Genomic DNA, 27979 nt, shown 5'->3' with positions numbered 1-27979 from the left:
TTGATGTTCCCCCATATTCGCAAGGGGTACAAAAGTCACCCCTAAAATTTATTTCGCAAGGAACTCATATAATACCAGTGAAAAATCAAGGAACCCTCCCCTTTTAAATTTCGCAACTATTCATTCACACCCTGTATATACTATGCAACGGATTAATTGAAATTCTTGCGAAACAAATCCTAGATTTCAAAATATCGTATTCTTGGGATATACAGGGTGCGACACAGAAACATGCTCATTTGTTGTTTGCGAGGAGTGAGGATGGAAATGATCTTATTAAGTAGATCGGTTTGCAGGGACACCTTGTATATTAAAACCTATTGAATAAATGCCCTGCTGGGAAAAAAACAATCATTGACACTGAATATCTTTATTGACATCAACTAATAGCATAGATTGTACAAGCATCAAACGATAACATTTCAGTTGTCTTTCGATAAAACAACCAACATTTACAATAAATTGGCATAGTCAATACTCAAAACATTTGTGCCGATACGCACAAATTACAAATATTTTAAATGTAAGGGCCCTTGCAATCTAAATTATATGATACAATTTTCCCTGTAACAACTGAGGAGATTCTTCACGTGAAAAAATTGAAGAAACACAGCGTCAACGATCCTCTGGCAAGCAAAAGACCGCCATCGGCATATTGAGAGTTTCGGTAGAGTGAAATAACGATACCCAATCTAAAAAATTTTTTCATCGGAAAAATTGAATAAATCTCTCTAAAAAGGTAGATTCAACAGTTTGGAACCTTCTATTTTCTTCCTTTCATTGGACAAATACTTCACTGCGATTCGGACTTGGTGGCGTAAAATGTAAAAAAACTTGTTGAAAACTGCACTTGAGGAAAAATTACTTCTTAATTCATTCTTACAATATACCAGCGAGTTTTGGAGTTCCTTTGAGTGAAGTTGATGCTCCACATATTTGACTAGTTAATTTTCCACAATCAGAAATGATTAAGACAATGGCATGCCCCCCACACAAAGAAAAACTACAAACCGTTCACAATTTTTTCATAACAACGAATAAAGATACTATTTTACTCCGCTCCATAATTTTTCACTGCGAGGATTCGAATAAAATATGAACCCAACAAATTCAAACTTTGCGGTGGGGTGTACAGCCAACTTACAACTAAAACTTGCGTTTACATTGGAAAAGCAGTAGAATATACCAGGTATATACAGCTCAACATAGGCCTTGAATGGATGAAAAAATTCTTCATTAAAACACAACTGGCGAATGACACAAAAATACAAAAGATTCATACCAGTCGTGGGTGTTCAATAAAGATGCTTATAGAATACTTGTAAATCATGTATGCAGGGAGGGAGTTAAAGTATATTTTAGATTCAATCTATATGTATATACAATATTTACAAAAAACTCCAATATACAAAGGATATAAATTATAAAATGAGGGAGGAAATTCTCGAAAATCGAATCGGAGACAAGCGCTCAGAATCTATAAGGATCACAATAATTTTTATTATCTACATATTTTCGGCGATATAAGCCTTTGAATTCGGTGGTTTTTATACATCGTGGACATCCTCTGTCCCTACCCACTAAATTTGACACAGCCTGTTTTCATTTCTCTCGGATTTCCCAACTGATTATCTCTTCCCCAAAATTTCGCTATTTTTTTTTTCAACAATCATCTCCATGAACTTGTGAGACTCAACCAGACTTCCAGGAAGTCTGTCAAAAATTTTTCCATTTCTTCCGGTACAGGATGTATTAAGTATCCCTCTCTTTCTTGACTTTGTATTCCTCCCCGAGGATTGTCGCTATTTCACCCTGCATGAACGCCCAGGGCACGTTCGAATTGGCCAGGGGGCATTTCTCCCCGCTAGGGCAGTAAACCTGAAAAGAAAATTTATATAAGTTTTGAACTACTTTTATTTTTTTGTATTTGTCAATTCTATTCAAGTTGTTACTCACTTCAGCTCCTGCGCCCTGCCTCTTGATGCTTTCCCTGCTGCAGGGGAAGCAGAACTTGTGATGGGGTACCGAAGGACACTGTACAAAGTGCGTATCTTCTAGCCTTTCCTGGCACAAGGTACATTTTAAAATCGCAGTGGTCTGAGATGTTGGCGGAGCGTTTGTGTCCGAATTTCCAGTCAGAGAGTCTACCCCCGATCCCCCCATTGACCCTGCACCTGCTTCTGTCGAGGTGACGGTTGTGGACGAGACATGTCGTGAACCAGACGACCTGCGTCCACTGGAAGAGCCAGCTAAAAAAAAGAAACCCTCTTTAGTGTCAAAATGATACCGTCACAAAAAAAAATCCTCACATCGAAGAGAAAACATCTAGTGGAGTTTTTCAGTAAGAAATTTACAATGAGGATTCAAATTGTTCAACTTCTTTTCGCTCAGGAATCATATCTGTTGTTCAAAACGTCAAAAGTTGAGGATAATGAATCGATTTCGAAGAAATTATGCATCCAAAGTACAAGACAATATTTGAAAAACTGAATTTCTGAAAATTATTGAGAAAATTCTGTCCAATTTGTTGCCAAAGTTATGATGAGAGATCTCAAAGGTGTTAAAGCTTTTCTGGCTTTGGAATGTGGTCATCAAGGACTTTTTGTATTTGTTCACAAGCCTCCTCCATTGGTCAGCTGATCTTAAGGAGGTAAAACTAGATGTTGAATACCCTGATTTTCTCTAGTACTTATCACAAGGTGAGATCTATGTGGCAGTGCATTATCATCCAGAAAAACTGAATAGTCGTCAATAGCTGCGTGAAATTTTAGAAATACTGCGTTCAATAACTCCACACCGAACCATACTTGGGCAATGCAGATGTCTTCTGAGTATGCTGAGGGAAATTAAAGTACCTATGGCATCTCAAAGTTGAAGTCTTGCCGTTCAGCAAGAGCTGAGTTAAAAACGGTTTTCCAATGGCATTGTAGATCGTGGTCTACCATTTCAGGGTCTCACAAACAGTTTCAGAGGCAGAGTACATTGACAGTGTACTAAATATGACATTCTGGCTGACCTTGAATGAATTGGCCACTTCCACTTGTATTCGCAAAGCCAGAAAGCAGCCCCAGGGCTCAGTTAGCATTGTTATCGGATAAAATTCGATTTTTAACTGAGTAGAACCCCTCAATCTTATTCAACACAAATTACAGACTCAAAAGAAAATGATTTGAAAGTGCAGTTTTGACACACATGGAAAAAAATGATTTTAACTGATAAAAACTTGGCAAACATCAATATCCTCAGCATTTGACGAGCAGTTTAAGTGCAAATACAAAGTGTTTGTCGTCCTTACCTGTTGAGTTTGGCGAATGCTGAGATCCCCTGCTGGCAGATCTAGGAAGGGCGTTTGTCGGGGGACTACCTCCGGCAGATCTCGGACTGCCTGGGGGTAGATTGTCGGCAACGGACATCAGGGCGGCCATTGGGCTCTGTCCCGATCCTGTGTTGGTCTGCGCCTGCTGCGTAGAGCCGGCAGTGATAGCCTCTGGCGGTGAGCCGGTCCTGTTTGTGAGGGGCGATCCAGAACTATTAGAGTTCGCTACTGATACTGGCACTGGAAATTACATTGGAAGGTTTGAGATTCGCATTCGAATTCGTTCGATGTATGTTATTATTTGTTAAAAGTAGCTATTCATTTGGTGTTTCAGACAGGAAAAATCATATATGTGACACGGTTTGTCTCAATTAACACCTGATAAAATTATTGTTACTAGTAACTAGGCCAAGGGATGCATCTGTACAAGACGAGTTGCCTTGAAAAGCCATAATGAAATGAATTTCATGAATACCTAGACCAAAAACACTGTCCTTCGCTCTATCAGTCCAATCGGTACTACCACAGCCGTCTATAGAAGGCTGTGCAACTACCCACCCCTATGTGCTTGTCAAACTGACGTTAACCTGTACAGGTAATTTAGGTGCAGCTTCGACAGGAATGCTGAGAGGTACAAAAGTGTTGATTAGGTTAATATTTTCGTGATTTCGAGTGGTTTTTATAAATTTTCTATGAAAATGTGGTTATTATTCATTCCTCAGTGGTAGGACAATCTTTATAGTCCAGCTAAGCTATTGAATACAGGCCACTTCGTAACCAGGGAGTGGCAGTCGTTTTATTTCGGTTTATCAACAAAAACGGGCCGATAAAAGTGTTTTCTATTTTGGTTACAGACGTGAAAAGCCTCCGTCTGGACATTCGTTAATGACAGCGTGATAACGATAACAAGGTCCCGCTTATGTCATTGGTAAACGTCACGTGTTACGGGCAATTGAGATAACATTAGACCCATTAAAGTCAACCGCTTAAAGAGGTGTTAAGTCTAAAGTTAAACAGTATCTCCGTTCTACGTGACACATCGTACAGATATCCTTGCCGAAAGTCATGCAGAATACCCTATGGAAACGTGATTTTTTCGCGAACGTTTCGTTTATTGTTAACCTTCTTGTGTATGGAAGGATAGTTCGATAATCGTTATTTTTCAACGCTCGCAAAGCCGTCGAAATGTTGAATATAGCTCGAAGTCTGATGATTCATCGGTTTATTCAACAAATCGATGACCGAGTGCTACGTTTTGCATAGTAAATAATTTTTATACCTGTTGTGGGTAAACAGCAGGTTAGGGATATGCTAAACGAACGTCGACGTTTTGTATTACACGTTGAAAGAAAGCATTGCATTGGCTGCCTTAGTTTCCGAAATCGTCTCAGTGGACATCGCATCTGGGACACCCTGTACAACATGCAGGGTTCGCCGAATTCTAACTTTCGATACATCATCAACATAAACCGATATCACCATAGTATAATATCGATATCGATGTCCCTTGCTCAGCTAGAATGCTCATTTGTATTCTGCTTAGTCGGCGTGTACATAGATAAATGCCTGAACGTTCATTTGGCGCCTCTGTGAGCTGGAAACTCTTGATTGAAAGAGAAAATTTAATTATGACGAGTATATTATGACGTAGGAGCACGATAACTGGCGTTAATTGATTATTCCATCGACGAAGGTACACCGGAAAACTGTAACGAGAATTTTAATAATATCCCATCAGGATATTCCAAGACCACATTTGATCTATTCCCTTGGAAAAATGCCACCGAGGCGTTTTCATTCATTGAATATTCTTCTCGAAACTACACTAATACTAATTCTTAGTGACTCTGCATAAACTCACCGTAAGGTAGTCAGGTTCGATTCGATAGAAATTTAAACAGTAAGGAGAAATATATGTAAACATAAGTATTGTTTTGTCCGGAAAGTGAAAAATTTCAGGAAATTACGATTTTATGCGCGTTATGACCTTGTTGATATAACTGCGAAAATAATCCGTTGTAATTTATGACGAGGAAATAATCGGTGTTACGATAACTATTAAAATTATGCATCGAAGGTCTAGGTGAAACTGCGTATCTGTTGTGTAGAAATACCCATCGTCGATTTATAGTTTTGACTTCTTTCCAAGCAAATATTACGCTTAATGTATATTATTGCATACTTTCAACGCCCAGAAATAAAAGATTCACACAATAATTCCAGGAAATTCTTTCTGTCTTTCTCGACAACTCATAAACCGTTGGCTTCTCACCCAAGGTGAAGGCATACTGTTGAATTTGCCATCAAATCAGTACTAGGCTGTTTCCGGTATAACCCGTTGAATCACCCTGTATAATAGTAGTTGATAAAGGATCATCCTTTCCTCATCATAGGCGGAAATATTTAGAATTATCCCCTCATCAATTTTTGACGATGAAGGGTGAAAAACCGCAGTTCTCATCTTCAAGCTTTGCCTATTTCCGTTCTTCGAGGGCTGTTCCACATATTTTTTTCGTTATACGATCCCGAACCTCCGATAACCAACTTTCCACGTTGCAGGTCGATAGCGGCCGGCTGTTCTCTCCGACGGGACCAAGCGGCATGCGCGACTCCAAGTTGACGCCATTTCCGGTGCTGGCGTCGTTTTAAAAATACACGCAGGGAAAATCCATACTAGTCCGGATGGAAATAACGAGCCTATTGTACTCGATCATCCTCCACGGAATACATTGACCTCCTAACCCGAGGAAAATGTGAATGCTCTGCCGAATCTTAAGAATTTGTACAAAATCTTCCCCATGGAATCACCAGAAAATCAGATAAATCCGTGAAAACAAACAATCGTAAGGATCTTTGCTTAGACGTTACATCAAAACAAGAAATCTTTATGACTGAAATAAACTAGCGTTGGTGAAGACCCCAGAGGATCTGACCCCTAGGTAGACCACTGAATCAACCATTTAATTTATGAGGTAATGTTGAGCTAATAAGCAAATATTAAAGGAAGATTAGCTACCTGAGACACCTGACATAAATGCAACAGTAAGCTGCCGGATTTGCCACAAAAGTGGACCTATCTGCCTAAGTCTTAGGTAGGCATAGTGTCTACATAAGTTTTACCTGCCTGATGGGCAACTGTAAGCAATACTACTTCAGAGCGACAACAGTAGAAAAGGTTTTGTCTATTACAAACACCTTGAAATCAAATTTTTATAGGGTAAGGCCTCTTCTAGCTCTCAATAGTGCACCTACTCCATTCTGCATAGTGTGACTGAGGTTATTAATGAAAGTTTGAGGAATGTTTTAGCAAACGTCCATCCAAGCATTGGCGAGTTGTTGTAAATTTGCAGTGGGTCAGGTACACTGTGTAATTGCTGTGACGTTGCAGACCAGACCAGATGTTCAATACAATTTTGTTTTGGAGAGGCAGCAGGCCAATACATTCGGTTAAAACCACTCATTTCTAAGCGGTATTCTAAACAGATCGTGGCAAATGATTCTCAATTGATACTACAGATCACCAGATGGATTCTAATAGCCCATTATCGCAGAAACGGGCTATTAAACCATTAAGAGTCATGAGTACCATATTTTGCGTGTGTGTAATACGTCTCTCCACATGGTATGTACAGCAATGATGAAAATTTGATTCAAGCACAAGAAGTTACTTTTCCCTCAAAGATCCACTTAGATTTTCGAGCAGTGTAGTTCGAGCCATTTAGGTAGATCAACTAGCCAGCAGATCTACTCTTAGAGATGCATCATGCACCAACAGGTGAACCTTCAAGGAAGCTCAATGAGCCAAAGGGTTTCATGTTGAGGTAGATCAATCACCCATAAGACCTTCAGGGACATCCCAGAGCTCACCTTGGTTGGACCAAGCTACAACCATACAGCCTCCCCGATGAGTCTATGCGATAACAAATAATCCAACCTCTTCAGATCCAATAAATCCCGACCATTATGTAATCAGCCAGACTACAAATCATCCAGCGGATCGATCAGACACATAACCTCTCAGACATCTCCGTGTCTGCTACCCGTTTATCGATCTTGCACGAAGACGTCCGAAGGAACCCAGCACTTAAATCTGTCACGACATTTACGTCATGCGACGTAAAAGCGGGTCACGTGAGTAAGCACGTATACGTTGGATTGGAAACGGAGCTCTGACATTGTGCTTCCCAATAGCCCCCTCCCCCCCCCCCCGCCGTGTTCCGCGTATATAACCGGTCTGGCAACTATGAGCGAGGCGAGGGACGTTGTTTGTGTTGTTTGCGAAAAACGAGCGGTATTCCATATAGCGTAATCGCGGCTGTGCCGTGGAGCGTTGACGGGATATGTGGGGCATGGAAGAGGAGAAGGCTAGTTCATTGATTCGGTCTGCCTACATTCGCGGCGAGCTGAACGATCGTAGATCCGGAGGTGGTCTTTCCACCAAGCTAGTACAGACGTATCAGAGATATCTACCACAAGCAGATTCTTCCCCAACTTACGGATGTCTAGGCCATGTTGGCCATGAGCTCACCATCTGATTTCATACAGTTGAACATTCACCAAGTGACGACTCTCAATCTCGGGGCAATCATACCCTTTCAGCTATTACAGACGTATCAGAGATATCTACCACAAGCAGATTCTTCTCCAACTTGCGGATGTCTAGGCCATGTTGGCCATGAGCGAGCTGTTGATGTTTCTCAGCTCACTATCTGATTTCATACAGTTGAATGTTCACCTTGTGACGTCTCTCATTCTCGAGGCAATCATACCCTTCCAGCAACTACAGATGTATCAGAGATATCTACCACAAGCAGAGTTTTCTCCAACTTGCGGATGTCTAGGCCATGTTTGCCATGAGTGAGCTGTTGCCGTTTCTCTGCTCGCTATCTGATTTCATACAGTTGAATATTCACCATGTGACAACTCTGAATCTAAAGGCAGTCGTATCCTTTCGACAGGTATCTACGGAAGCCAAGGGCGTCCTAGTTGGCGCATCCATCTACCTGGCGATAGGTGGCGCATCCGTCTGTATATCCCTCAATTGTATCACATGGTCTTCCAACGAACACAGTTTAGTCAGATGCTTAGGCAGATGAGCGTTTGTAAGCGTATAAAGTACGAACTGGCTTAGGCAACTAATGATGATTGCATCAGCCAGTTTCGGAATGAAACACAAGTATACCCAAGAGCAGGCCATTCTCAAAGCACATCAGCAGTAAATTGACGACTCCAAAGTATAGTCTTAGACTATTCTCTTCGTATGCCACGAAAAAGACCTTTCTTCTGGACCTCATCGTGTCTCACATCCTTCTTCACTCATTGTTGCTAGGAGTAGACAGATATGGAGACTCTCCATCCCATTTTTGGGGATTATGGTTAGCAAATACGTCTACCTGGTGATAGATGGCGCACCCATCTGTATATATCCTTGGTGCCTCTTTCAATTTCAAAGTAGAACAGTGTGCATTGTGTGAATGTGGAAGAAACAGGCTGAGGGAACCTCGCTGATGATTCTTTCAGCCAATTTTGGCACACATGATTCTCACAATGGCGGAAATTCACCCTACATCAAAATTGTAATCGTCTATCTCTCTTCGCAATCATTATTATGTTGGCCTCTGAATACTCTGTAGGCAACCCACTACAGTCCAAGCTCGACTGAACAAAAATAGGATAATTGGAATAGATACTTTGATGAAACAAGCTGGTTCACATAAAATTATCAGATTATTGAACAAAACGTATCCAAAGTAATGAGAACAAATATTTTTTGTGTTGGTTCCGTATCAGCTCATCCTACAGAAACACAGCATTGTCATCTGTGGTCAGTTCCGGTCCGAATAACAAAGAAAAACATTGACACGTCCATTACGTATTACGCTGATTACGGAATATTCTGGCAAGCGAGGGAAATGTTGGTATCGACGTTGCGATAAGAAAATGACGGTCGAACTGCTTTATATCGAATTTATTACAGTTATAAACAGCTATACAAGGAAACCTTAGGAAGGCAACACACGGTGGCACTTCTAGATTATATAATGTTCGCCATTATAGAATTTATCCCCAGAAGTGCAAAACGTTGGATTCAGCCGCATGTACAAGTTGAGTCTTTGACTGTTTAAAAGATCCACGTATGAGTAGTGTCATAGATTTAGCTTGTGATTTTTAAGGGAATTTTGTCTTTCTAAAAGTGGCATAGCTCATTATGAAAATTCAAAGTGGCTATATCTTTTTTTCTAGGCGTAATCGGAAGAAATGTTAAGAAGTAAAAGTGTTTCTTTTGACCTCAAGAATCTACTGTTAAAATATTTGTTTGAGTCCAAGACTCACCCTGTATATGTGGAGAAGGAATTGAGTTATTCAATTAAGTTTTACTTATCATATTTCTCCTTCTTTCATTGTCAAATTCATGAGTAGAGGGGTCACCCGAACAGGCGCTGAACTGACTTAAAGCTACTTGTCCCCCAAATAAAGAATTAGAAAATTAGAATCGTGGCGTGAACTGTCAGAATATAGTGAAAAATTTTATACGAAACAGTTCGAATACACCCTCTCTTCAGGATAAAAAAATGAATACAGGTGCCGGATGATACCGTTCCGTTTATTATTATTCATAACCATTATTTCTCACACATTTCCCTAAGAACAGCTGAATTATTCCGGACACAGCTGTCTCAGGGGAGCTGGGCAGGTAGACAAGACTGCATAAGGTAGAATAAATTGGCCAGACTTTTGTTCTGTTCTATTTGGCGGGTAGAACCTGATACCCATATTAAGAAAACACAGGATGTGGGGTAGTGGTGTCAGATTGAAGAAAAACATGCGGGGCCTGGGAAAAAGATGACCTACATTTCTGAAACCGTGAACGTTGATGGGAAGATTTCCGTGGACCACATTCGTAGAGAATCTTGTAATTGGGGCATTCGATTCCGTCCCACGCTGTTAGGAAGAAACTGCCAATGCCGATATAGGGTTGTGCAAAATTCTTGCGCTATCTGGCGGTGTAAACTGAAGAATATCGCTTTCATTATTTGAATGAAGATAGTTGACATACCATTATGTTGCAGTTGTTTGTATTTAAAAGGGTTAAGAGGTAAGCAGACTTACGAAGATATGATTAATACCCTTGGTGATCAATGTCCTTTGTATGCTGCGACCGTGAAAAATTGGACTGCAAGCTTCAAAAGAGGTAAATTTTCCATTGAGGATGATGACCTATCGGGAAGGCCAGTTTCTGTGTCAGTCCCCGAAAATATCCATGAAGTTCAGACATGATTTTATCAGACCGTCGAATTGGACTAAAACGGAATATTTCATATGACCGCGTTCATCATATAGTTCACGTCAATTTGGACATGGAAAAAATTGCTTCAAAATGGATCCCCAAATGTTTGAATGTTGAACAAAATCGTGCAAGGGTAGAAGCATCGCGTTCGATCTGTGCTCGATTTGAAAACGATGTAGACTTCTTAAACCGAATTGTTATTATGGATGAGACTTGGGTACATTTCTACGATCCAGAAACAAAGCAACAATCGATGGAATGGCGACACTCTGGTTCTCCAAGACCTAAGAAGTTTGTGTCCAAAAATCTGCTGGAAAAGTTCTTGCTTCAGTTTTTTGGGATTGCCATGGAGTAATCATGATTGATTTTTTGGATAAGGGTAGAACAATAACCGGAGATTACTATTCGACATTACAAGTGTATGTTTGGGCTGCTTGAGTGAGACAAGAGAAGGGTTCGGTTGAAAGGCCTACCAATTTTTTAACGCCCATCAAATCCGTTATAATCGAAAATTGGCGGTTCTCGCATACATCAGAAACCGAAGAATTATCAAGCTCGGCCGGAATGCAAATGGACGTGTGGGCACGGCCTAATGTTTATTCATCGTTTAGTGGTTTTACAGCTAGCGCTCACGTCAATATTGATATTTCGTTCGGTTCGGTTTGGTCAGTGGATATAAATAAATACCGCTATCGTTTCAATTACGTAAGAATGCGCTAGTTGGAGTGGGCTGAGAGCATTGGCGAATTTTTTCCACCGGTTCTATTCCCAGAGTCCACGAAGAGGTAAACAATATTCAAGTTGGCCAAGGTAACAAACGGCTGGAAAGTTCAGTGTCTACCGAAAATAACTGATTTATTCGGGGAGATCTAGATGCGATACATATTCGAAAAGTGTTACTCTTCTTGTGATGGATTTCGAAGTTTCATCCACCTCGGCGCAACCGTTCGGTCTTGAGGAACTTTTAACTGAACCCAACTTTTTGGAATTTTTCGAAGGTCAGCTTGCGAGTAGTTTTTCTTCCAGGATAATTATCGTGAATCTAATAGTGATACATATTCTGATAGAGCAATACTTCTAGTAATAAATTTAAGAAGTTCACCCATCTCGGCGTAACCGTTCGATCTTAACGAATTCTCAAGTGAAATTCGCAATTTTTGAAAAATTCCATTTTCTGGATGAAAATCTGAACGAAGGGAGATAGGCTTTCGAAATTACTCGCAATAGATTCGGCGTATTCGAAAACCCATATTTTCATACCAAAATTTCAAATATTTTGCACAGTTTAGGAGAAAACAATTTTTTTTGTTTTTCCACTTTTCATTTTCGAGTTGACTTCGAAGAGCTCTCTGGAGTGCAATTCTCTATTGAATCATCAACTGTTTGGTTTTCTAGAATCTTCGGAACAAATTCTATGCACTCCATATCCTAAGACAGTAAAAGAACGTCCTGATTTTCCGACAGAGTAGCAAATAGGTCATTTTAGGGGGGTCTAACCCCTTGCTCATTTTTGACCCAAAAAATCGAGATTTTCGAAATCGAGTTTTTGTGCTAGGGTGGAAGCCTAGGCAACGCTGATTATATAACCGGAAATCCCAATTGGATCAGACGAATATAACAGGAGATATAGCGGATTGAAAATTGCAATTTTTGAAAAATGCCATTTCCAAGATGAAAATCTAAACGAAGCGAGATCGGCTTCCGAAAATGCTCGCACTAGATTCAGCGTGTTCCGAAACCTATATTTTCATACCAAAATTTCAAATATCTGGCTCTGTTTAGGAGAAAATAATATTTTTTGTTTTTCCACTTTTCATTTTCGAGTTGACTCCGAAGAGCTCTCTGGAGCGCAATTCTCTATTGTAGCATCAACTGTTTGGTTTTCCAGAATCTTCGGAACAAATTCTATGCACTGCATATCCTAGGATAGTAATGGAACATCCTGATTTTCAGACAGAGTAGCAAATTGGTCATTTTAGGGGGGTCTAACCCCTTGCTCATTTTTGACCCAAAAAATCGAGATTTTCGAAATCGAGTTTTTGTGCTAGGATGGAAGCCTAGACAACGCTGATTATATAACCGGAAATCCCAATTGGATCAGACGAATATAACAGGAGATATCGCAGATTGAAAATTGCAATTTTTGAAAAAATGCCATTTGCAAGATGAAAATCTAAACGAAGGGAGATAGGCTTCCGAAAATGCTCGCACTAGATTCAGCGTGTTCGGAAACCTATATTTTCATACCAAAATTTCAAATATCTGGCTCTGTTTAGGAGAAAATAATATTTTTTGTTTTTCCACTTTTCATTTTCGAGTTGACTCCGAAGAGCTCTCTGGAGCGCAATTGTCTATTGTAGCATCAACTGTTTGGTTTTCCAGAATCTTCGGAACAAATTCTATGCACTGCATATCCTAGGATAGTAATGGAACATCCTGATTTTCAGACAGAGTAGCAAATATGTCATTTTAGGGGGGTCTAACCCCTTGCTCATTTTTGACCCAAAAAATCGAGATTTTCGAAATCGAGTTTTTGTGCTAAGGTGGAAGCCTAGGCAATGCTGATTATAGAACCGGTGATCCCAATTGGATCAGACGAATATAACAGGAGATATCGCAGATTGAAATCTACAATTTTTGAAAAAATGCTATTTCGAAGATGAAAATCTAAACGAAGGGAGATAGGCTCCCGAAAATGATCGCAATAGATTCAGCGTGTTCGACAACCTATACTTTCATACCAAAATTTCAAATATCTGGCTCTGTTTAGGAGAAAATAATATTTTTTGTTTTTCTACTTTTCATTTTCGAGTTGACTTTGAAGAGCTCTCTGGGGCGCAATTCTCTATTGAAGCATCAACTGTTTGGTTTTCCAGAATCTTCAAAACAAGTTCTATGTACTCCATATCCTAGGATAGTAATGGAACATCCTGATTTTCCGACAGAGTAGCAAATAGGTCATTTTAGGGGGGTCTAACCCCTTGCTCATTTTTGACCCAAAAAATCGAGATTTTCGAAATCGAGTTTTTGTGCTAGGATGGAAGCCTAGACAACGCTGATTATATAACCGGAAATCCCAATTGGATCAGACGAACATAACAGGAGATATCGCAGATTGAAAATTGCAATTTTTGAAAAAATGCCATTTGCAAGATGAAAATCTAAACGAAGGGAGATAGGCTTCCGAAAATGCTCGCACTAGATTCAGCGTGTTCGGAAACCTATATTTTCATACCAAAATTTCAAATATCTGGCTCTGTTTAGGAGAAAATAATATTTTTTTTTGTTTTTCCACTTTCCATTTTCGAGTTGACTTCGAAGAGCTCTCTGGGGCGCAATTCTCTATTGAAACATCAACTGTTTGGTTTTCCAGAATCTTCAAAACAAGTTCTATGCACTGCATATCCTAGGATAGTAATGGAACATCCTGATTTTCAGACAGAGTAGCAAATTGGTCATTTTAGGGGGGTCTAACCCCTTGCTCATTTTTGACCCAAAAAATCGAGATTTTCGAAATCGAGTTTTTGTGCTAGGATGGAAGCCTAGACAACGCTGATTATATAACCGGAAATCCCAATTGGATCAGACGAATATAACAGGAGATATCGCAGATTGAAAATTGCAATTTTTGAAAAAATGCCATTTGCAAGATGAAAATCTAAACGAAGGGAGATAGGCTTCCGAAAATGCTCGCACTAGATTCAGCGTGTTCGGAAACCTATATTTTCATACCAAAATTTCAAATATCTGGCTCTGTTTAGGAGAAAATAATATTTTTTGTTTTTCCACTTTTCATTTTCGAGTTGACTCCGAAGAGCTCTCTGGAGCGCAATTGTCTATTGTAGCATCAACTGTTTGGTTTTCCAGAATCTTCGGAACAAATTCTATGCACTGCATATCCTAGGATAGTAATGGAACATCCTGATTTTCAGACAGAGTAGCAAATATGTCATTTTAGGGGGGTCTAACCCCTTGCTCATTTTTGACCCAAAAAATCGAGATTTTCGAAATCGAGTTTTTGTGCTAAGGTGGAAGCCTAGGCAATGCTGATTATAGAACCGGTGATCCCAATTGGATCAGACGAATATAACAGGAGATATCGCAGATTGAAATCTACAATTTTTGAAAAAATGCTATTTCGAAGATGAAAATCTAAACGAAGGGAGATAGGCTCCCGAAAATGATCGCAATAGATTCAGCGTGTTCGACAACCTATACTTTCATACCAAAATTTCAAATATCTGGCTCTGTTTAGGAGAAAATAATATTTTTTGTTTTTCTACTTTTCATTTTCGAGTTGACTTTGAAGAGCTCTCTGGGGCGCAATTCTCTATTGAAGCATCAACTGTTTGGTTTTCCAGAATCTTCAAAACAAGTTCTATGTACTCCATATCCTAGGATAGTAATGGAACATCCTGATTTTCCGACAGAGTAGCAAATAGGTCATTTTAGGGGGGTCTAACCCCTTGCTCATTTTTGACCCAAAAAATCGAGATTTTCGAAATCGAGTTTTTGTGCTAGGATGGAAGCCTAGACAACGCTGATTATATAACCGGAAATCCCAATTGGATCAGACGAACATAACAGGAGATATCGCAGATTGAAAATTGCAATTTTTGAAAAAATGCCATTTGCAAGATGAAAATCTAAACGAAGGGAGATAGGCTTCCGAAAATGCTCGCACTAGATTCAGCGTGTTCGGAAACCTATATTTTCATACCAAAATTTCAAATATCTGGCCCTGTTTAGGAAAAAATATTTTTTTTTGTTTTTCCACTTTCCATTTTCGAGTTGACTTCGAAGAGCTCTCTGGGGCGCAATTCTCTATTGAAACATCAACTGTTTGGTTTTCCAGAATCTTCAAAACAAGTTCTATGCACTGCATATCCTAGGATAGTAATGGAACATCCTGATTTTCAGACAGAGTAGCAAATTGGTCATTTTAGGGGGGTCTAACCCCTTGCTCATTTTTGACCCAAAAAATCGAGATTTTCGAAATCGAGTTTTTGTGCTAGGATGGAAGCCTAGACAACGCTGATTATATAACCGGAAATCCCAATTGGATCAGACGAATATAACAGGAGATATCGCAGATTGAAAATTGCAATTTTTGAAAAAATGCCATTTGCAAGATGAAAATCTAAACGAAGGGAGATAGGCTTCCGAAAATGCTCGCACTAGATTCAGCGTGTTCGGAAACCTATATTTTCATACCAAAATTTCAAATATCTGGCCCTGTTTAGGAAAAAATATTTTTTTTTGTTTTTCCACTTTCCATTTTCGAGTTGACTTCGAAGAGCTCTCTGGGGCGCAATTCTCTATTGAAACATCAACTGTTTGGTTTTCCAGAATCTTCAAAACAAGTTCTATGTACTCCATATCCTAGGATAGTAATGGAACATCCTGATTTTCCGACAGAGTAGCAAATAGGTCATTTTAGGGGGGTCTAACCCCTTGCTCATTTTTGACCCAAAAAATCGAGATTTTCGAAATCGAGTTTTTGTGCTAGGATGGAAGCCTAGACAACGCTGATTATATAACCGGAAATCTCAATTGGATCAGACGAATATAACAGGAGATATCGCAGATTGAAAATTGCAATTTTTGGAAAAATGCCATTTCCAAGATGAAAATCTAAACGAAGGGAGATAGGCTCCCGAAAATACTCGCAATAGATTCAGCGTGTTCGACAACCTATACTTTCATACCAAAATTTCAAATATCTGGCTCTGTTTAGGAGAAAATAATATTTTTTGTTTTTCCACTTTTCATTTTCGAGTTGACTTTGAAGAGCTCTCTGGGGCGCAATTCTCTATTGAAGCATCAACTGTTTGGTTTTCCAGAATCTTCAAAACAAGTTCTATGTACTCCATATCCTAGGATAGTAATGGAACATCCTGATTTTCCGACAGAGTAGCAAATAGGTCATTTTAGGGGGGTCTAACCCCTTGCTCATTTTTGACCCAAAAAATCGAGATTTTCGAAATCGAGTTTTTGTGCTAGGGTGGAAGCCTAGGCAACGCTGATTATATAACCGGAAATCCCAATTGGATCAGACGAATATAACAGGAGATATCGCAGATTGAAAATTGCAATTTTTGGAAAAATGCCATTTCCAAGGTGAAAATCTGAACGAAGGGAGATAGGCTCCCGAAAATACCCGCAATAGATTCAGCGTGTTCGAAAACCTATATTTTCATACACAAATTTCAAATATCTGGCCCTGTTTAGGAAAAAATAATTTTTTGTGTTTTTCCACTTTTCATTTTCGAGTTGACTTCGAAGAGCTCTCTGGAGCGCAATTCTCTATTGTAGCATCAACTGTTTGGTTTTCCAGAATCTTAGGAACAAATTCTATGCACTGCATATCCTAGGATAGTAATGGAACATTCTGATTTACAGACAGAGTAGCAAATAGGTCATTTTAGGGGGGTCTAACCCCTTGCTCATTTTTGACCCAAAAAATCGAGATTTTCGAAATCGGGTTATTGTGCCTAGGCAACGCTGATTATATAACCGGAAATCCCAATTCGATCAGAAGAATATAACAGGAGATATCGCGGATTGAAAATTGCAATTTTTGAAAAATGCCATTTCCAAGATGAAAATCTGAAAGAAGGGAGTAGGGCTCTCGAAATTGTTCGCAATAGATTCAGCGTGTTCGAAAACCCATATTTGCTCACCAAACTTTCGGATATCTTACACTGTTTACCAGAAAATCAAATTTTCAACGTGTCCATTTTGCAACTTCTAGTTAGGTATCTATCAGAAGAACCATAGTAGATTTAAACGTGATACATACTAAAAACTAAAAGAGCTACCGCTACCGCTACGGCGCAACCGTTCGGTCTTGAGGAAGTTTTAACTGAACCCAACTTTTGGGGAATTTTTCGAAGGTCAGCTTTCAAGAAGTTTTTCTTCCAGGATAATTATCGTAGATCTAAATATGATACATCTTCTAAAAGAGCAACTCTTCTAGTAATACATCTGAGAAGTTCACTCATCTCGGCGCAACCGTTCGTTATTGAGGAAGTTTTAACTGAACCCAACTTTTTTGGAAATTTTTGGAAGGTCAGCTCCAGAACTCTGGAGCTAGGGGGCAAGGTGTAGATGACGCAGTTATAGAAATAGCTCTGATAGGGGGTATACCACGTCCCAAGTGACTCAACCCTATGAATAAAATTCTACTACAGCCAAATCGACGAGTGTCTCTGTACAGCTTGTACTAAAACACTACAGGCTAAACCAAGCACGTCTAGGCCGGAATCGAATTGTAGTCTCCAGCACCGGTAACGCTGAAGACGGTGACGCGCCAACAGCCATCGCGTAGCCTTGAACGAGAGTCACGTTCTCACGCTACCTACATCTGTTGCAGAAAAACGAACTTGTTTTATCCTTTATTTTTATTCGCGAACAGTCACGACAAAGGCCACCACGTGACGGTGGTAACATTCCTGCAGGTCGACTCGTTCGAAATCCAGTTATAAATGGATTTCGCCGAGGTTCTTCGCGAAGGATCGAAGCCAGAGCTGCAGACATCAGAGCGGGCGATGGTCAGTTACAGGAGAGGCTGTCTGAACTGGTCGGTGAGCGAGGACGTGTGCTCTGACCGTTAGTCGTACTTGGATCCTTGACGTTCGTGAAATTTTTGAAAAATCCGTGGTATAAGGAGAGGTTGTACCATTAGTCTTCTTATATTATAAGTATCCGACAGATGTAGCCGATATTCTATCATATTTTGACACTTGTCGTGAATATTTCATCGCTATACTTCTTTGTCGATTCGAACTGAATTAGCATTTGCAACAACAACAAATTGTTTCCATCTTCTCCATTCATTTTCATATCATGACTGAAGCCTGAGAAAGCAAAGATCAAAAATGTCCGTTTCGAATCAAATAAAGTCTTATCCTATTGATTCAACATCTTTTGAGCTACAATTTTTTCTGAACCTTTGCCAGTTTGAAATACTATCCTTTCAAAAGCGGTCGTTTATTGAAAGAAAATCATGAGTCAAAATTAGTGTTCTTGCGTTTCAGCATTCAGATTTATGTATGTATTCGACGATAACAAATGATAAAGGCATTCGCTCAATGAATGGCGGAACAAAGTTAAACTTACTACGTATGTACGGACAAATCTAATAGTAGCTGCGACGTAAATACCATCTCGCAGATATTTCAACATAGCAACAGATCCGGTCGTCACATTTCCCATTCGAAATTCACGTCTGAAACCTTGAGATTTTTAATGAAAAACAAAAACAAATGAGCAATGAATCCGTCGGTATTATGGCGAATTCATTCCCGTCGATAAACCTCGGTATGCCAATAAACCGAATAATAAAGTGGATTGACTCGCTAACCATTGTTTTAGGACCTTTTCTCCGCGGCAGGACCGATTTTCTGATCGTAAAACTTTGATTGCTCATTTCGAGGCACGCACAACAATAGGTCGTATAACTTAGATCGTTATATCATGGTTGTTTTCTACAGTTATTGAAACTGGCCGCGGGCAGGGACAAAATCGAAATTGAAGGAATAAACGAAGCTGTCAAGAGGAAGTCTGGTTAGTTGAATTAGAACCCCCATAAACCCAATCATGTTGACAGAGACCCAAAAAGATTTTGCCGAATCCTAAGATTATTGGCCAAAATGAAGAATTCAAGGTCAAATTGTTAGACGAGTTCAGCACGTGGTCGGTTTGTTGGTATGAATTTTCATAAACCAACTGGATCTCTCGACATCAGCACAATTTCAACAATTTTAGCATCCAAAAGTGCAAGAATTTCTATCAAAACGACTTTATCATCATCTGCTAGTTCCTTCAGTAAAATTCCAAAAAGGCCAGTAGCGTTAGACACTAAAATTGCAACCAAGCAACTTATTGCTGGAATGGCTTCAGAACTTTAAATTTCTACTACAGGCCCTGATATTTCCACTTCTCATTATACTTCGAGCAGAATGGGCAAGATAAAACAAGACCAAAACTCAACTGAACCAAAACTGTCGAATCTCCAGGTCCAGATCTTCCTCCCAACCGGGGCTACTCAGAAACGAGCGTCAAGATAAACAATCTGACCTTACGTAACAGGGGTGATCTCATCTTTTTCGAGAAAGTCAGCCGGTCAACTAGTCAAACCGCTATCTGGTAATTCATCCTTCGTAAGGCCTCTAGATATGACGTGCCTCGGGGCTATGATAACATCATTATCGTTTTTTTTATGGCGACGATATAAAAATGCTTTCGTATGGGTGTCATCCAACGGTAAACAAGCTGACGGCTAGATGGGTTGGGCATCGCGCCGTGACCTTTGAACTCAGTGCAGCATCTTCGAGATCTTTCAACCGGGTAATAACTTTAGCCAATTGCATTGCAAGTTTAATGTCAATCTGTTACGGGTTAAAAGCTGAGGGAAACTGGAAACGTGATCGAAAGACCGATAAGTGAACGCCCAAGATCTACTACTCCAACACAAGATCGGTTTCGGACTGTGTCTACCCTTAGAAAGCCCTTGTCGAATCATGTAACACCGGCTTTTTTTATTTTGAAGCCAATGATTCAAGAAAAACGGAAAGAATATGTATAATCTGACAGTTAGAGCTAGCCGATCGATAAAAATGGGCCAAAAATCAGGTTTTTCGAAGTATCTCCTCTCTTGGGTTTCGAATTGTTTTTGCATTAATTATGAAAGTTGTAGAGCCTAACATTTTCTACAAATTTCGTCCGAAGCAATTTTTTCCAAGTTCAAACGTTTTCGCATGTATGCCTAAGAACCCTCGCTCACATAACCCTCTAGCTCCGGTTAGGTTAGGTTAGGTTAGGAGTATGAAAAATTGCTTCAGACAAAAGTTATATAGAATTTCATCATCTACAACTTCCATAATGAAAACAAAAACGATAAGAGGTACAGGAAGGGAGATATTTGAAAAAATGCATTGTTATCATCTTCAAACAGTCAGATTAAGAAAACCTCACACTCTTTAGTGTCAAGTTAATGGGTCATCACGTCTGGAACACCGAGATTAACCATCTGTATGAAAATCTGACACGCTCGATGTACCAGTAACGATTATTTTTGCATTTCCAAAGGACCGCTGTGACCTTGCGTCACGTCCAAATTGTCAGTCTCTTGAAAAGTAGCTTGCTTTGGGTCCAATTAACATAGCCTCTGAAAATCTGACACGTTCGAAAAAATTACGTTTTTACCATTTACAACTCTTCCGTACGGCCAGACCCACCACGCAAACTGTCAGATTAAGATGAGTGTATTATCAGTGACACGTAGGGCATATCAGTATCTTACTCTGACACTCTAGATTTGTTTACATCTTCAAACCTTTGCGGACGCTTTCCCCACCACAGGAAGTGCAATCATCATAGAACCTTTTTTTCTTCCTACCATCTAATCTTCAAAATCCACTAGGTCTCCACGACGCTGAGTGTTGCAGATAACTAAATCATATCAGAGTGTCCCAATGCACCAAGATGTACAAAAACAATTCCATCGAAGGCGCGCAGACACCATACGCTCTCTCTTCGATACTCTTTCTCCTAATTTTTTTTGCCGAATACCTAAGATTATTGGCCAAAATGAAGAATTCAAGGTCAAATTGTTAGACGAGTTCAGCACGTGGTCGGTTCGTTGGTATGAATTTTTATAAACCAACTGGATCTCTCGACATTAGCACTTTTCAACAATTTTAGCATCCAAAAGAGCAAGAATTTCTATCAAAACGACTTTATCATCATCTGCTAGTTCCTTCAGTAAAATTCCAAAAAGGCCAGTAGCGTTAGTCACTAAAATCGACACTAAAATTGCAACCAAGCAACTTATTGCTGGAATGGCTTCAGAACTTTAAATTTCTACTGCATGCCCTGATATTTCCACTTCTCATTATACTTCGAGTAGAATGGGCAAGATAAAACAAGACCAAAACTCAACTGAACCAAAACTGTCGAATCTCCAGGTCCAGATCTTCCTCCCAACCGTGGCTACTCAGAAATGAGCGTCGTTTTTACCATTTCCAACTCTTCCGTACGGCCAGACCCACCACGCAAACTGTCAGATTAAGATGAGTGTATTATCAGTGACACGTAGGGCATATCAGTATCTTACTCTGACGCTTTCCCCAGCACAGGAAGTGCAATCATCATAGAACCTTTTGTTCTTCCTACCATCTAATCTTCAAAATCCACTAGGTCTTCACGACGCTCGAGTAAATCCCGATTCAGCGTCGCACCAAGATGTACAAAAACAATTCCATCGAAGGCGCGCAGACACCATACGCTCTCTCTTCGATACTCTTTCTCCTAATCTGATGGGAACCTTGTGCATTCCATTGCCCCCGCTGACCTTTGCGAAGACTAAAAATAAATCCGCGGTGCAACGTGCATGTGCAACCGACAACAAACGCCCAAGTTTCTTCGCTGTTACGACGGAGCGCAGTCACTACGCCGTCTGGTGCAGAGTCTCTTAACTGGACCGACCGGTTATTATCGCCATTTAATTCAACCTGTTCCACGGGCCGACTCTGGTAACGTCACGGGGCAGCTTTCACAAACCGCTTTGACGGCATTTTTCTGCATGCAGGATTCCGTGGTCGGTCCCAGCTAAGGACCATATCTGGTTCGAAATGCGTCAAGACGTCTGTGAAAACCATGACCAAACAAGACCTTTTCGCGTAGAATAAGATAACCAACAATGATGTTTTTGACTGAGAGGGAAGAACAAGTTTGACAGGCTTTGTCGTCGTGATGCAGATGGCTATTAGGCTAGAGAAAAACCAATCATGTACTTGATAATGCAAAAAAGTGATTGCTTCAATAAACTGAGTGACTTTTGAAGAAAGACATGAAACTCCCATACCAATAGCTGACCATCTCTTGGTTCTTACAGTATCTGACAAGGAAAGAGCTGAAAGATCTTCATCAATTATGTTGAAAAATTCCGATATAGGCAGACCTGATCTTCCAGTTTCCCTGAGAAGCCTCAAGGTTATTGTACAGTCAATATCATCAAGCATTTAAGCAAAAAGGCCTTGTCTTGGTTGTTATCTTTTTATAATAACATTCCAAACACTGGCAATGTTGTTCCCAAAGGCGTAAGTCATAGGAATTTCAAAACGTGGAAAGGATTCTTCTGGTCCTAGTAGTTATCAACCCATTAGTAGATTGAGTGGTCCTTTCAAAATTTCAGAGAGGCTAATTTCTTCAAGGATAGAATCGACTCTAGAAGACGCTTTGAGGATCAAGGAAAAATAATAATTGGTGCTATCAGGTTTCAACGATGAACTAAAAACAGGAACAGCATTTGTGGACTCACCTACAGCATATGACACAGTATGGAAGGATGGTTTGATATTCAAATGTACAGAAAATCATAGGCGTAGCCAGGGTTGAGTTTCGGGGGGGGGGGGGTTGAAATGAAATTTTTCTGATTTTGACATATAAATTGAGACTTCTTGAAACTAATATTATGTAACTATATTATTTCGGGGGGGGGTTTGAACCCCCAAAACCCCCCCCCTGGCTACGCCAGTGCAGAAAATAATCTATCTACAGACTTGGGCCCGTTTGCACCAATCCCCCTTAAAATGAGTACTTAACTGAGCGTAGTTTAAAGTTAATGGACGCTTAATTTTATTGCCAGTTGCACGACTGCGGCTCAACAGAATTTTAAGTCAGGAGCCCTTAAGTTTTGATATCTAGTGATATTTCAGTTTTTTATTATGGTGCAACTTAATTCTAGTCCAATAAAGCCTTTTCATTGGTTGGCCGATTGCCGATGATCGTTGTCATTTCATTAACTAACTTTATTGTCCTGTCAGTCAATGTCAAGTAAACTATTATATTATTATCAAAGAGTGACAACTTTTTCTTGCTGAATTAGAATTATTATTGATAATGAAATGGATTGTCAAATAAAAGGTACTTGACGTTATTAGAAAAACCACAGCAGTTCTGCAGGCAGTTTATGAGTTCAACAAATCATTTTAGGTTAGAATCCCTGAGTGGTCATTACAGGAGCGCTTACATTTAAATGTCACTTAACAGTTGGTGCAACGTAATTTAAGTTTAGGGTTCATTTTAAGGGACACTTAACACTAAGTGCGTTTGGTGCAAACGGGTCTTAGAAATTATGTGGAATTACTTTTTCGAGTGGCGTTTACAACCAAACCCAAATAAAACCGAGGTTTCGTGTTTCCATTTGAATAATCATCAAAAATATACTCAATTGAGCTTAGTCTTCGGTATTTTTTTTTTTTGAGCATAACTTTAATCCAAAATATCTAGGAGTTGAGCTGGATTCCTCGCTGAATTTCAAAGCGCATTAGGAGAATTTGCGTCTGGAGTTGAAAACTAGGTAAAATATCTTGCATAAACTAGCTGGTACTTCATGGGGTGCTGATGCAACTACTCTTCGAACGGCAGCCCTAGCTTTGGCTGCTGAATATTGTTGCCCCCTTTGGTTTTATAATGATCATGTGCAAACAATAGCTGATAGCTAAAATTCTCAAAGACTAAAACGGCAAGAAACTGAAAAAGTTATCGAACGAGCATCAAGGAAACCATTCAGATAAACTCCCTCAACTTCTGTGGGGCAGTAGGTGTTGTTATCATAGCTGTAATCGATCCTAACTTTACCCTTTGAGACCCTCAGGTATACAAACGGTAACCGAGCCACAAAATGATAAATTTCGACGGATGGCACCCAAACAAGGGCCTTTCAGAAACTAGGTCAATAGGAGAACCGGTCCTAATAACCCGTACCCGAACCGGAGGACCATCCTAGCGTGATGACGCACGAAAAGGCTAACTTTCTAACTGTTCACTCTCCGGACCGGATAATCCGGTAGAAAGTGGCGTCCGTAAAAACGATGCCATTACGTCATAAAACGAGAGAGATTAGGTACGCGGGTAACTCTTTGGGTTCGGGGACCTCGAATCGGGCAATTTATAAATTGCCTCTATGCAACATAAACAAGAACCCGAAGCATCCGCTTGTGAAAGCTCGGTTTCGGATTCGTTCCGCATCCGATTACAAGAACCTCGTCTCGCCCGGTGACGTCACACAGACGGACAAGTAGAGGTGACGCAGCCAGATACCATATGCTGGTGTTTGGGGGAACCGCGCCACCTCTGATCGTTATTGGAAACGAATCGGAACGTCGTTTGACAACATGCGTTTCGTCATTGGGAATGTCTGAAGGTTACTCCAGATTCCAGAATAGAAATGGACACGTGGGAACACGAAGGAGCTGCGAAAGGGTTCGAATAATCCAATTCGACATGACTATGCATTTCTGAGAAGAAATAGTCGACGGGGCAGTTCGTATTTTCCAATCAAATTACACGACTGATTGCAGCAATATAGTGAAACCTTTGAATTCCATCAATTACTGAGCTTAATCATAGTAAATCAATAGTTTCCTCCCTCCTCAAGGGTATTACTGACATAGTCCAAAAAGTTGGAAGGGTCGTGGAATAATAGCAGTAACAGATGTTGCATCAGAACAACGCGTATGGCTCAGTTCTTAGTCACTAACTACTCCATAACCAGTATCAAAATAACATTAATCAACGGATCGCCTAGCGATAAGCCTATTGGTTTCATTCATTCACTGATTAACTCAGAATTCGACCATATTACTTGAAGAGTCCAAACCTCGATAAGCTCAACACAACAATTTTCAGTATTATGACATTTCCCATTAATGAAAGACAATTCGAAAAAAGATGATCAAGGAAAATCAGCGTCACTCATAACTAAAATCAATCAATATATTCTTATTCGTGACGTTTTTCATCACTTGCGATACGTTTTAAGTATTCCATAAAATGGTTTTCTCATAAAGTTTGTTCGCTGTTCCGAAAAAGTTGATCTAATAACTTTTCCATATTCGCATTTATGCATATTCTATTCCAAAAAAATTCATTCTCGATACGTATCGATGACCGTTAAATTAAAATAACTGATGAATATTAATTGAGGAAATACTATTCTTTGTATTGAAAACGAATTGTGAAGCAGACGTTTTTTTTTTCCCAAAATAGATATGTGTGAGTCACTAGACCTAACGCATCAGGATATAGGTCTACAGCATGTGGAATTAAATGAAAAACAACTAAGCGCAACAAGATAGAGTAACAGCACAACCTCACGAGGTTCAAAAAGAAATAACGTAAAATAACAAAGGTTTTATCATTTTATCCGACCTTGAAATGATCTCTCCGAGAGCTATTCAGAGATCTTGATCGTTGTTTCATGAAAGTTCGTCATAAACTTCTTCAGAATTGAAGTACATTAACCTTCTATGGGGAGCATTTATGCAAGCGACAAAATAATTTCTTCATTAGGTGTATCTCGGTAATTCCTTTATTTTATTAAACTTTTTTCTCCGAACAAAAAATCAAATCACCCACCTACTGTTCATAACGTACTACTCTAAGAAAATCCAAACTGTTTAAAAGGGTTTTCTACTATTCTGACCGCTTTTTTTAGAAGCGGTTGGGTTTTCAGAGCTCCAGACCAAAAAGTAACATTTTTGACAACCACTCCAAGCTGCAAATTTTCATCTTGCGAAAGGTTCGAGTAGTTTTAGGGATGGTGTCCCCTAAGAACCTCAGTTTTACATTTATGAGTTATAAAAAATCATCAACTCATCGAACATTTTGATGACTATATCTTGCCCTTTCATTTTGATGAACAAAACATGAGGAAAACTCCCATTTTGACTTCCGGTGTCTAAAAAGGGCAGTATATTTGACCCTTGTTTCTCCACGAAGTATTTATGTTTTCGGACAAGGAATCACCTTCTGCATCTTCTCTAAGCACCCTTTAGATAGGGACCAAAAGAAAGAAACCTCACAGGGCCACTCTTTCGTTACTCACGCCATTCATGATAATAAGAGAAGTCATTCATCTTCAAAATTGAATCTACCGAGCTTCAAGAAAAAAATGATAAATCTGGCAGTAGGCAAGGCCTAGAAAATGGGGAATTATAGGAGACTCTAAACCCCCATATGACCTTTTTTGATAGATCAGCCGATTGTATGTAATATATCATTTGTTCTAAGGAATTTCTATATACTTTTCTGAAGACGAGTTCTACATTAATTCGATTCTTCTTTTCTCCTGGAAGCTCTTGAAGCTTTTGATCAAAACAATTACTATATCTTCTATTCATTCCTGCCTTGAGTCTTCAAGAGTAAATGGGAGGTTTAAAGAGACCAAATATTCCCTTCTTCCTCGTACTAACTTGACGACGCAGTCTGATACCACCAAATGAGTCTACTCCACTACTAAAAACTCACCGCTGTTTTTGAAGGCAGTAGCCGTGTCGAAGGAAGCAGTTCTCAGGGGATGTTTCTCCTGCTTGAAACTCCTATCCGTAGAAACGACAAAACTCTGAGCTATGGAGACCGCCGGTAAGGACTCACCCCTGGTCAGAGGCGGCCTGACGGCATTGCTGTGCTCCTCCACCGACATCATCCTCTTGGAAGGGTTGACCATCTCGCCGTTGGCGTGGTGACCAGGCGCGTGGTGATGATGATCGTCATCTTCCGCCGTGGACAGACCGCGTTTCAACCCTTGCTGCGGTATGGAGCTGGGCCTGCCGTTGGAGGCGTGATGGTGAGATATGGGGTGATGGGCTGTGAGGTGGGCAGCGACGGGAAGGCGAACAGTCGTACGCCCCACGAGGGCTTCGTGTTCCGGTGTCGCCTCAAGCTGCGTGGGCCTCGGCAGAGCGGCATTTCTCGGCGGCGGAGCGCTGACGGTTTGGTATTCGGCAAGCATTCCCGACCGCGAATGGTGGAGATTATAATTAGTCGAATGATGTCCGGAAGGTTGGCGACTGGCGGCACCCACAACCTCGCCGTTCTGGTGCTCGTGGCCCGTACTCCTGTGCGGTTTGGCGGCGTGCGAAGGGCGTGCCTGCTCCTGGAACCCGTGGGCCCTCTTCATCTGCCTGGCCGTCTCCAGGACGATCTCGATCCTGTCGGCACCCTCGTAATTCACACATCCCCGACACACGGCCTCGCTGAAATCGTGCACCATCGCCCACGGCATACGCGGCAAGTCGCATAGGTAGCAGTGCTGCCTCTTGGCCTGCTGCATCTGCATGACCGACATCTTTTCGGATTCGAATCAACAGTTCAATAAAACTCGGCTCGGGTCGCGGACACTACACCATAATAACCGGGCCGCGCGGACGTTCAATACTGACTGACTGTCAGGTTTCGTTTCGACTCTGACTCTCTGCGCTGCTGGTTCGATTCTAACCTCTCTTCTCTATACGCTGGCCGTTTCGGAGCGCGGTGCAGAGCTCTGTGTGTATGCGTGTGTGTCTGTGTAAGTGTAGGACGGTGTA

The 27979-nt window shown here is 40.4% G+C and overlaps 1 protein-coding gene across 1 annotated transcript; it reads right to left on the bottom strand.

The window, feature by feature from the left end:
- Positions 1–354: 354 nt before the first annotated feature.
- LOC123309228 (interferon regulatory factor 2-binding protein 1) lies at positions 355–27979 on the bottom strand. The gene is made up of 4 exons (XM_044892216.1): positions 26922–27979; positions 3296–3556; positions 1957–2249; positions 355–1878 (listed from the first exon to the last, which is right to left on the bottom strand). Exons 1-4 carry the CDS (start codon positions 27739–27741, stop codon positions 1753–1755), a joined length of 1500 nt encoding a protein of 499 aa, XP_044748151.1. The 5' UTR covers positions 27742–27979; the 3' UTR covers positions 355–1752.

Source organism: Coccinella septempunctata, chromosome 3, assembly GCF_907165205.1.
Source record: "Coccinella septempunctata chromosome 3, icCocSept1.1, whole genome shotgun sequence".
Lineage (NCBI taxonomy): Eukaryota > Metazoa > Arthropoda > Insecta > Coleoptera > Coccinellidae > Coccinella > Coccinella septempunctata.
Note: the sequence above shows the minus strand (reverse complement) of the source record. Positions and strands in the feature narration are given on the sequence as shown.

What these genes read in the sequence shown, in the direction of transcription:
- LOC123309228 (XM_044892216.1), bottom strand. Translation starts at nt 27,741, where the DNA reads ATGTCGGTCATGCAGATGCAGCAGGCCAAGAGGCAGCACTGCTACCTA. An exon ending in TACTGCCTTCAAAAACAGCG is followed by an intron (nt 3,557 to 26,921) that starts GTGAGTTTTTAG and finishes TGTAATTTCCAG; the next exon opens with TGCCAGTATCAGTAGCGAAC. An exon ending in GCATTCGCCAAACTCAACAG is followed by an intron (nt 2,250 to 3,295) that starts GTAAGGACGACA and finishes TCTTTTTTTTAG; the next exon opens with CTGGCTCTTCCAGTGGACGC.